Source organism: Podarcis cretensis (assembly GCF_951804945.1).
Source record: "Podarcis cretensis genome assembly, chromosome: 9".
NCBI classification, from domain to species: Eukaryota; Metazoa; Chordata; class Lepidosauria; order Squamata; family Lacertidae; genus Podarcis; species Podarcis cretensis.
This window is the reverse complement of record NC_137178.1, coordinates 79,669,162-79,680,236: the sequence shown is the minus strand read 5'-3', so window position 1 is coordinate 79,680,236 and position 11,075 is coordinate 79,669,162. Positions and strand designations below refer to the sequence as shown.

Sequence of the window (11,075 nt, the reverse complement as noted above, 5' to 3'; positions counted from 1 at the left end):
TTAAATTATTATTACTATTCAGACTGACGGAAAGTACCCCATGAAGCACTCAGGAGTCAAGCTGTATTTCAAGTAGACTTTCTTCAAGTTGCAGTCTTGCATCATCATAAAGCAATCTTCTTACATCCAGGAATCATCATACACAGGAGGGATCACATACACGGGAGAAGCCAGCAGGGGGAGTCAGCCATACCTACAGTGGTACCTCGGTTTTCGAACAGCTTAGTTCATGAACAACTTGGAAATTGAATGCTGCAAACCCGGACGTAGGTGTTCCGGTTTGCAAAGTTTTTTCGGCCGTTTTGAGTGTTACACTTTCTTTTTCAGTGCCACACTTCCATTTTGAGTGCCCCCACTCCTGCTTGCATGGGAGGAGGAGCTGGATGGGGTAGCTCAGCTGGGGAGCACGAAGCCTCCATTTCCCAGCTGAGAGATCCAGTAGAAGCTGGATCGGACTGCTCAGGTGGGGAGGTGCAGGCTCCGTCACACTTTCCAGTGAGGGGTTCTCGGCTGGGGGCTTCCCTTGAGGGGAGAAGTTTAAAGGAGCCCCCACCTCAGCATCAGAGCCCATGCACCACCTGAAGGCAGCCAGGCGGAATAGTTGCTGGGGTGGCGAAGGTGGAGGTAGCCTAGCAGCTGCATCTGAGAGCCCCTAAACTTCTGCTGAGGCAGTTGTCAGGCTGTCTCCACATTGCCACACAATGCTCCTTTAAACTTCTCTATTGAGGTGAACGCAGCCAGTGATGGAAAAGTGATGGAGCCTGCGCCTCGCCAGCTTAGCAGCCCCAATCCAACTCCTACTCCTGTGCAAGCAGGAGCAGGGGCGGAGATCTCTCAGCTGGGAAGCGGAGGCGCTCATCAGCTGAGCTGCCCCATTCAGGGGCAGAGGAAGGGGATGCGGTAGGTGCAGGCTGCCCTGGGTGTCACCACTGAGGGGGGTGACAAAATGCCAGGTGGCACTCACTGTGGGGCCTGCAGGGGGTCTCTCCTTGGAGAGACACGGTGGCTTGAGCGCACACAGGCTCCGTGCTGCCCAAATGGTCCACCCACTGCCTCCCCCCCCCAGCTGTAGGGCGGTTGAGTGGGAGGAGGCAGGTAGACTCCAGAGGCCCCACAGTGCGCCACACCCCTGGGCGCGCCACCCCAGGCACCCGAGTGGCTTCCTCCGCCGCTGGCCCCATCCAGCTCCTACTCCCGTGCAAGCAGGAGTGGGGGCAGGGATCTCTCCGCTGGGAAGTGGCGGCTTTGTGCTCCCCAGCTGGCATTCAAAATTAAAACTGAAACTATCCAGAAAACCACAAAGCCAACAAACTTGCAACTCATAGAATCATAGAATCCTAGAGTTGGAAGAGACCACAAGGGCCATCGAGTCCAACCCCCTGCCAAGCAGGAAACACCATCAGAGCACTCCTGACATTTGGTTGTCAAGCCTCTGCTTAAAGGTAAAGGTAAAGGTACCCCTGCCCATACTGGCCAGTCTTGACAGACTCTGGGGTTGTGCTCCCATCTCACTTAAGAGGCCAGGGGCCAGCGCTGTCTGGAGACACTTCCGGGTCACGTGGCCAGCGTGACATCGCTGCTCTGGCGAGCCAGAGCCGCACACGGAAACGCCGTTTACCTTCCCGCTGGTAAGCGGTCCCTATTTATCTACTTGCACCCGGAGGTGCTTTCGAACTGCTAGGTTGGCAGGCGCTGGGACCGAGCAGCGGGAGCGCACCCCGCCGCAGGGATTCGAACCGCCGACCTTTCGATCGGCAAGCCCTAGGCGCTGAGGCTTTAACCCACAGCGCCACCTGCGTCCCCAAGCCTCTGCTTAAAGACCTCCAAAGAAGGAGACTCCACCACACTCCTTGGCAGCAAGTTCCACTGTCGAACAGCTCTTACTGTCAGGAAGTTCTTCCTAATGTTTAGGTGGAATCTTCTTTCTTGTAGTTTGGATCCATTGCTCCGTGCCCGCTTCTCTGGAGCAGCAGAAAACTCATGAAAAAGCAGCAACACCACAAACTGAAAAAAGCAAACCAACCACTAGTGAATCAAAATCACAAGAAAACATAAAACAACACTGACCCTAACCCTAATTCTAATCCTTACCCTAACACCAACCCAATCCTAAAATTAACCCTAACCCAGAAATGGTCTTGTTAAATAGTGAAATTCATGTTAAATTGCTGTTTTAGGGGTGTGTGTTTTTAAAAGTCTGGAAATCCATTTTGCGTTACTTTCTATGGGAAAGCGTGCCTTGGTTTTAGAATGCTTTGGATTTAGAACAGACTTCCGGAACGGATTAAGTTTGGGAACCAAGATACCACTGTATTTATCCTAACTGGCTATAGATCAGTTAGGCAATGCCCCACCACTCATGATGCTGACTCATACCGCCTGAGTCAGCATTTCCACTTCACACAGTGTTAACTCCTTGATACCCACAACACTCCCAACAGGCTCTGGTCCCCAAAAGCTTGTGGCATAGTAAATTTGTTAGTCATTATAATGTCACAATACTCTTTGTTATGTTTTGCTGCAAAAGACTAACATAACTACCCCGCTGGAAATGGTAATTTAAATTACCGGTACCATGTTTTACTGAAATAAGACATCACAGAAACTGGTTTTTAACCTTAAAACTGATTTTTAACCTTAAAATATCAGTACCTCTGATTTATTACAAACACTGAGATATGCTTCAGCATTTTCCATACTAAGTTGGATGAACCCAGTAGAGTAAATGTATATAGTATTGCACCCTTAGTGTTTGAAGTAACTTATTTCTAGAAATTATTATCTGTGCAAATAGAATCAGACCTGAATAACCTCATGATACTGTACTTATATTTATGGGGTGTATATTCTTGCCATATAGTTTTGTTACCTGTGTATGCTATATTTGTTATACTTTGAGTTGTCAGATTTTTTTTTTTCATTCATTGCTACTTTAGGGGAAGGAAAAAAAATTATGTGAAATGTAAACTGCAAATCTTTAACATTTGCAGCCTTCACAATTCTGTCTTACAGTCGTACCTTGGAATTCAAACAGAAACCATTCGGGAAGTCTGTTTGATTTCCAAAACGTTCAGAAACCAAAGCACAGCTTTGATTGGCTGCAGGAAGCAGCTGCAGCCAATCAGAAGCCCCATCAGATGTTCGGCAAACCAGAACAGTCATTTCCGGGTTTGCGGCATTCAGGAGCCAAAACGTTCAGGAACTAAGCTGTTCCAAAACCAAGGTACGACTGTACTTGAATTAGCTTTGAGGCAATCGTGTCAGTTTTTATTGAGTTTTCATAGCATGACATCCCTGAGTAAACAAAGCAGAACCAATAACAAACAATACTGGTCTACCACATAAAAAAGGAATACATCAAAGCAAGAGGTAAATATCATATACATCACTTCTAACTTGAAAATCAAACGACATAAACTGAAAGCTATGTACACAAATCTTCAGGTGGCTTTCCTGCATGCCATCAGGAACATAGGAGTGGTGGCGTCCCTCCCTTGATACCGAGGATCAATTAGCAGAACAGGCAGGGGCTTCTTGCTAATCTTCACATCTTCTCTTCCCAGCCTGGGACAAGGGCTCTTACCATTTACTGTTGCACTTGTTAGAGCAGAGTCCAGATCCTTTTCACACATAAGGAAATAAAGCAAAACAAATTTCTTACTTTGTCCTTGGAGTTGCCTTCCTCCTTTCTGCATTTCTGGATTGTCCAGCCTGAGACGGTGCTCTTGCAGACTTGAGCTGAGGAGAGGTGCTGGCGGGGAGTGCCATCTGCTGCTTGGGACTGGAGCTCTTTCAGCATGTTGTCAGGCTGCTGGTTATCACCCACAAGCCATGTTTTGCCTTTGTGCTGGACTATCAACTTTAAAAGGAAGCCCCGTTGATATACTTTGCCCACTTCTTTTAGTGCTGATGTGTAAGGGTGGAGAGCTGTGGCCAGGCTGATATCCTGGAATATTTCAGTGGTAGCTTCACCATATTTTAGGTTTCTAACATTCTGTAGTGCTCTGAAAATTGAGCCTTTGAGCCTATAGTGTTCAAAGCAAATTAGCATAGTTCTGCTTCTGCCTCCCCCATGTCCTCTCTCTGTGTCATTGGAGGACAGTGGTATGTTAAAATTCAGGGAGAATAGCCAGTCAATAATGAATTGAACCATGTCCCCCTCTTCCTGATTCTCCGGTAGGCCTCGTAGACCAAAATCTTTGCCTCCTATCCCTTTCTGATTGTTCCTCCAGCTTCATAGGTAAATCTTCAGTCATTTATAAAACCTGGATCTCAGACAGGTTGGTTAGAGCAACATTGTGTGCATGTCAGGGAAGAGTTAGAAGTTTCCAGTTTCCCAGAGGGAGAAAGCATTCCCCAAGGGGGGAAGGAGAGCAGTGAATCTAATAGAAGGGAGCAAGAGGAACAACAGGGAGGGACCGGCTGTTCCCAGGAAAGGCAAGGGTTAAGTTCTAGCTCAGATTCGGAGGAGGGGAGATACAGGCCAGCTCTAGCCAGGAGGGTAGAAAAAAGAGCAGGAAAACAAAGGGAAGGGCGCCTTCGCCATTTTGAGAGTGGCTGGTCATGGAGAAGCAGAGCTCAGAAGGTAGCTGAAGAGGACAACGACCAGTCCTGACAGTGCATAAGTTACTGTTTTAGAAATAACTGACAATTCATTAGGTAGCATATCAAATTGGCCTTCTATTTCTGGTAGCGAGCACAGAAAGTCATTCCCCTGGGCTCTCTGGAGCCCTGGGGGACTTAAATGGAGATATGGAGGGACAGTTGGGGGCTAGCATTCCCCTTAAAACCTCTGATGAAGTTGGAGGGTGTGGTGTGAACCCACAGGCATCTTTAAATGCCTGCTTTGGTCTTAGACGGAGTACTAAGTAGATGGAATACTTTGCCAGGAAAGGGGAGGCAGGATGCTGGATTTTATTGGGACTCCATTCTTGAGAAAGCCTCAGTCAACAACCATGTTTGCTGTGGATCTCCTTTGATTTCAGACAATTGGGCCAAAGTGAAAAGGTGCCCCAACTGACATGATGTCAACAAAAGCTGTTGGAGACTGTTGTCGTTTAGTCGTGTCTGACTCTTCATGACCCCATGGACCAGAGCATGCCAGGCACTTCTGTCTTCCACTGCCTCCCGCAGTTTGGTCAAACTCATGCTGGTAGCTTCGAGAACACTGTCCAACCATCTCGTCCTCTGTCGTCCCCTTCTCCTTGTGCCCTCCATCTTTCCCAACATCAGGGTCTTTTCCAGGGAGTCTTCTCTTCTCATGAGGTGGCCAAAGTATTGGAGTCTCAGCTTCAGGATCTGTCCTTCCAGTGAGCACTCAGGGCTGATTTCCTTAAGAATGGAGAGGTTTGATCTTCTTATAGTCCATGGGACTCTCAAGAGTCTCCTCCAGCACTAGAATTCAAAAGCATCAATTCTCCAGCGATCAGCCTTCTTTATGGTCCAGCTCTCACTTCCATACATCACTACTGGGAAAACCATAGCTTTTACTATACAGACCTTTGTTTGCAAGGTGATGTCTGCTTTTTAAGACACTGTCTAGGTTTGTCATTGCTAGGTTTGTCATTGCTTTTCTCCCCAGAAGCAGGAGTCTTTTAATTTCATGACTGCTGTCACCATCTGTAGTTGGAGACTATTCAACTGTTAATTGAAGGTTTGGAAAGATGCTAATTTCTGCTGTGATGGGATTTTTAAAGAGCAGAGTAGACAGTTTCCATGTATTATTTCCTTCTCAAGGGTTTTTGTAACTACCCTCCTCTTAGCAATTGCAAGAGAAATTCCCTGCATCTCTCTTGAATCCTCCCTTTGTCCATGAACTCAGAATCCACACACAGACCCCAAAGTGCCCTTTTAATCATGTTTACATTTTGTAGAAACAAAATGCAGATTTAGATGGTGTTCATGTTCTGTTTTAGACTGTGATTTAGGATTTGCCATCCTGTTTTAAGCAAAATCTGTGCCTATGTAACCCATATGGCTTAATTAGCACAAGAACTAGAAATATTACAATTTAGCAGTCAGATAGTAAGAGAGTCCTTGACTTGGGACCAGGGGTGGCTGGAGTGATGCAGAACTGAGACTGTAAAAGACCTTTTAAAACTTTCTACCTTCTGGAAATCCCTTTGCTTAGTCTGCTTAGAAACCTGTGACAATTGTCACAAAACCTTTGTACATTGTAGCAGATTTGGGGAAAATCACTCTGGATCAGGATAGAACATGGGTTGTGGTTTATCAAGCCACCGTCAGCTGGTTTGAGGTGGAATGTAGGAAGGAAAATGGTAACTGGTTCAGTGGTTCAGTGATTGGGCCCATCGCATACAATCTTTGGGGCCGTATGATGTGACATGCACTTCCCTGGTATTGGGCGGATTGCTCCTGCAGGACTTGGCAATGGAGATGCCTGCCCAAACTCTCAATAGATCTCATGATCTTGTAGGATGTGGGGAGGAAGAGAGCACAGATGACTGGAAAACTACCTAAGAAGGAGCAAGGGTAGCAAACATGTGCAGGGTGCCGAGCAAGTGCCCTTCCCTCCAGCTAGCATTTCAGTTGGGTTAGCAAGTTTGGCAACAAATGCAATAAAGCAAAGGTCCTCGCCCCACCTCTTCCTTGGCATCTGCTTTTTTCTACTGTCACCCCTGCAGCTACTTTATATATTTAGGACTCTGGCAGGCAGAGGTTTTGCCATTGCGCATTCTGAAGTCTTCATTGAAGCCTTGTCTTGTCACTTTCAAACATGCAAATGAAGAGAGAAGTCTGTCGGTTGCTGACGACACAGTAATCTTAGTTCTGTACCAAGAACCTTTTCTTTACTACTGTTTCTAGGAAGACTGAGCATTTGAGGTCTGTCTGAGATCAAAGGTCATCTATTCCACTAACAGAACTAACTACCTCCCCCTCCTCTCAGTCAATCAGTGCTTCTCTTGCATACGTGGTTTCAGGAGGAATAGCCAACAAACATCAAGAACAATATTATAATATAAATGTATTTCTCTTTTTTTCTATAGAGATAATGGAGGGGTGCATGATGTTATTCCTTTTTGTCCTAACAGGAACCCTGTGAGATACCGTAGTTACATTAACAGAAAGTTATTTTCCCAAGACTGTTCAATAAGCTCATGATGAACAAAAGTTTGAATCCAAGTATTGAGTCCACAACCAATACCTTATTCACTGTAAAACGCTTGCTCTTACCACTTGATCCAAGGCTTAGGGTTTATGATAGTAACTTTAAAATTTACATCAATGTTGGGCTAAGAATATGCCTTTGTCAAGATGGACTTTGAGCGATTCATAGCATTCGGTATTTTTTCATATGGCCATAAGACACTTTGGCCAGCAATAAATTGAAGATATTGCCCATCATTGCAATGGTGGATTATATAAAAGGGGATATGCATTATATATAATGTTTGTTTATATATAAAGGGGATATGCATCGTGCTGCATATTTGTGGAGGCAGTGGAACTTTGAGGTTGGGCTGTTTCTCAGGTTTTATCCAGTTTCTTGTATATTTTGGCTGGATCAGATTTTTTAAGGTTAGACTTCATTGGAGGAGTCTATCCACAGACCTATTTGTCACCTGCAAGAAACTTGATGAAGAAGCAGGGGGGTGAGGGAAGATAAATGTGATGCTACCAGAAGGGATAGCTCAGTCAGTAGATAATGAGACTGTTAACCTCAGGATTGTAGGTTCAAGCTCAGTGTTGGGCAAAAGATTCTTGCATTGCAGGGTGTCAGGGAACTGCCATTGGAGAGTCAGGTGGTGGAAGGGCTCAAGGAGGCTAGGAGACCCTCGGATGCTGAGGAAGGAACCAGCAGGGGGAGAGAGAGAGTTCCCGCAGAAACTCAGTCGGAGGGATGGCTCCAAGATACTTCCAGTGAGAACAGCGGAGAGGTTTCAGGACCTCCGCTGGGGACGCCTACTCCGTGCAGGAAACTGTCACGCAGAGAATCCAGAAGGAGAGTTTCCGTTAAGGAACTCTTATGTTGGCGTAAATTCCAGAAGCGCCCACTGACGGATTCTGCCAGCGATTGAGGTAGCCATGCGTCCATGGCTCCGCGGACTGGGAGAGTTTAGAAACTGATTGCATGAGTTGAGAACTCAACCATTTACGCACAAGCAGCCCCTTAACCCATTACACAGGGGGTTGGTCTAGATTACTTTTGTAGTCCCTTCCAACTCTACAGTTCTATGATTCTAAGTCAAAAAGTTGTCATACTTCTCTCATTTAATTGCTAAGAGATTAAAGCTTTCAGTAAAATTAATATCACCTGTAAAACGTCATTCCTCTTCGCTTGATTCTTGTGCCTGAATCAGAAATTGTCATTTTTAGGTTTAGTAGATACAGGTCTTTGCTACTTCTAGTGAGAGAAGTTTGCATGTCAGATTGACATTTCTTATAGTTTGAAAGAGAATATAAATGAGAGGCCCTTAAACTTTGTTGTTCTGGACTGTTGGTCCTGAGTTGCTGGAAAATAATAAAGACTTGTGGGGTTTTTTGGTTTTGAAAGAAAGAAAGAGGAGGCTCTTCATTCCTTCTTCAGTCCCTGCTGCTTCCCACTTCCCAGCTTTGCATGCAAAGAGCTTAGGTTCAATTTCTGGCATCTCTGGTGGATTTAAGAAATATATATATATATATATATACACACACACACACATATATATATATACACATATATATACGTGTGTGTGTGTGTGTGTGTATATATATACACACACACACACACACACACACACACAGGCTGGCACCCCTCTGGAGGCTTTACGTGGGACAAAGAAACCTGGCTAGCCCCACCCCCTAAGCTAAAGCAGCTTCCTGTGTTCCTATTTTGGGATTGATATTCCTTTACTTCAGTGGGTGTTGGGATGCTTGTATTTGCCCTTGCAGGGAGACCAGTCCAGATCGATCAGGATTTGTAGTATAGAGGTATTAAATTAAATAACTATTGTTTGTTTGCTGCATCTTTATGCTAACTTTTATCTTAGGAGCTCAAGGTAATATGCATAGAATTGGAGTTGGAAAGGACCACCAGGGTCATTTAGTCCAACCCCCTGCAATGCAGGCATTTTTTGCCCAATGTGGGGCTTGAACCATAATTTCTCTCTCCCTCAGACACACACATGCTCATAACAGGTACGTTAGTTTGAGATATGAAGGGTATAGTCCAGGGGTCAGCAAACCTTTTCAGCAGGGGGCCGGTCCACTGTCCCTCAGACCTTGTGGGGGGCCGGACTATATTTTGAAAAAATAAATGAATGAATTCCTATGCCCCACAAATAACCCAGAGATGCATTTTAAATAAAAGCACACATTCTACTCATGTAAAAACACGCTGATTCCCAGGCTGTCCGCAGGCTGGATTTAGAAAGCGATTGGGCCGCATCCGACCCCCGGGCCTTAGTTTGCCTACCCATGGTATAGTGTATATAGCTGAGTGGTGAACTGAAAATCTCACATTCTGTATGTTACCCACAGAGGCTCTTCCAGAACCCCTCCCTTTTTTTTACAACTTTGACCAGGGAATGGAAGACGTTTCCTCCTTCCATCAAGACTGTTGCCGCATGATTGCAGTTCTAAAATCGATGTGTGTCCCTGTTTCTGTGACCATGTTTTTAAAGCAGATTCATATGTATTCTTTTTGCCAAGGAGATAGCAACTGCTCTTTGGACTTTGTCAGCTTCTTAAGTGACTTGGCCAAAGAAACCATTCTGAAACAATGTCAGCTGTGTGCTGTAGTCAGGAGAGGGTTAAGAGGGCACGGCTTTGGCTTGGCTTCTGCTGGTTTTCCTGAGGTGTTCTGGCACATTCCCCAGACCATCCCCTGCAGGTAAACATCAAGGTGCACTAGGTGAGATCATTCCTATGCAGAGTTCAGTCCTGGTTGCTCACAGCTTTGCACAACTTGTAGCTCACCCGACCCCAGTGGAATAAATGCTTCACCAGAGTTTCGAGACATGATTCAAAGGCTCAAGAAGGCTCTGAGAGAATTGCCTTTAATGGGGAACTGTGTGAGTGAATATAGTGGGTGAGTTCCTCTTCTTTCTTTTTTAATTTTCTTCCTTACTAGTTGTTGATTTACTTTGGCAGCATGTTTCTCAAAAGTATATGTAGAAAATTTTCACATATCTGGGGGGCCTAGAAAGGAGCCTATTCTGTACTTCACCGATCAATAAAATGTTTTTAGAGACACTATCCTGTAACAGGAACCCTTGTTTCAAAATAGCACAGCTATCAGAGGAAGGCTGTTTTGAAAGACTAGCTCTATCTATTGGTGAGTAAAAGGGGGGTGTTATAAGGTTTGATAAACACTGTCTCCTCCATGCCTCTGTTCCCAAAGTGAATTTACAACTTCTCAGATTTGATTTTTGAATGTGTCCTAATATGTGGAAAATTACATAGACTAACCCTTTGCTGTATGCACTGTTTTACACTTAATATGTTGTGGTTTACACTGCTTTTCACATGTTGATAAAACAGACATCAGTAATGAAAGGCTCAGTAACATGACAAGTTTCTGGGGAACACTTTTCTGTCTAGGTTTGCTAACTTTTGTGGATGATTTATGCCAGCATGTACAGGTGGTTTCAGTAATATGTAAACATTGGTTGCCCTAATTTGTTGATTGCTTGTGAGCTGCATTTTGTACTTCGATCAACCACTTTTAGGCTGCAATTTTATGTTGACATTGACAACTCTCTAATGATAAAACCTTGCCTTCCAGTCATATGGGAAATCATTCCTTCACATAGATACAGCATAAACCCTGTATACTTCCATGTCCTGTTTTGGACAATAATTTAGAACCATTGGTATATATAGATTTTTAAATAAGATTGCAGCCTTTCTCTGACTGGAATAAATGATGTTATTGTTTTGCATGATTAGTTTAGATATGCTAAGTGACAATGAGCCAGTGTATTCAGTTTTCTTGACTGAGATCTGGAACTGCTTTATCTTTTCTCCTTGAGTGATAGGATGCATTTTATGGAGTTTTGAATGCTTACCTCTCCAGTGTTAAATACTGGACCTAACCTTTTCTTTTTTTTTTTTCTTTTTTACTGGTTAATGGT

At 44.7% G+C, this 11,075-nt stretch overlaps 1 protein-coding gene and 1 long non-coding RNA gene across 8 annotated transcripts in view; one reads left to right on the top strand and one right to left on the bottom strand.

The window, feature by feature from the left end:
• Nucleotides 1-11,075, top strand: part of PEAK1 (pseudopodium enriched atypical kinase 1) — a 79,404-nt gene that overhangs the window by 46,605 nt on the left and 21,724 nt on the right. The window contains exon 3 of one of the 7 annotated variants that reach the window (XM_079991486.1): nt 23-259. The exons of 5 other annotated variants lie outside the window; for them this stretch is intronic. In XM_079991486.1, the coding sequence (XP_079847612.1) occupies nt 23-44 (22 nt within the window). In that variant the 3' untranslated portion in view covers nt 45-259. Of the gene's footprint in view, nt 1-22; nt 260-9,424; nt 10,031-11,075 lie in introns of those variants that run through there. One more of the 7 variants, XM_079991487.1, reaches the window with a different exon arrangement.
• The window catches only part of LOC307224719, a 215,602-nt gene that overhangs the window by 195,857 nt on the left and 8,670 nt on the right, over nt 1-11,075 (bottom strand). The gene's annotated exons all lie outside the window — the stretch shown is intronic.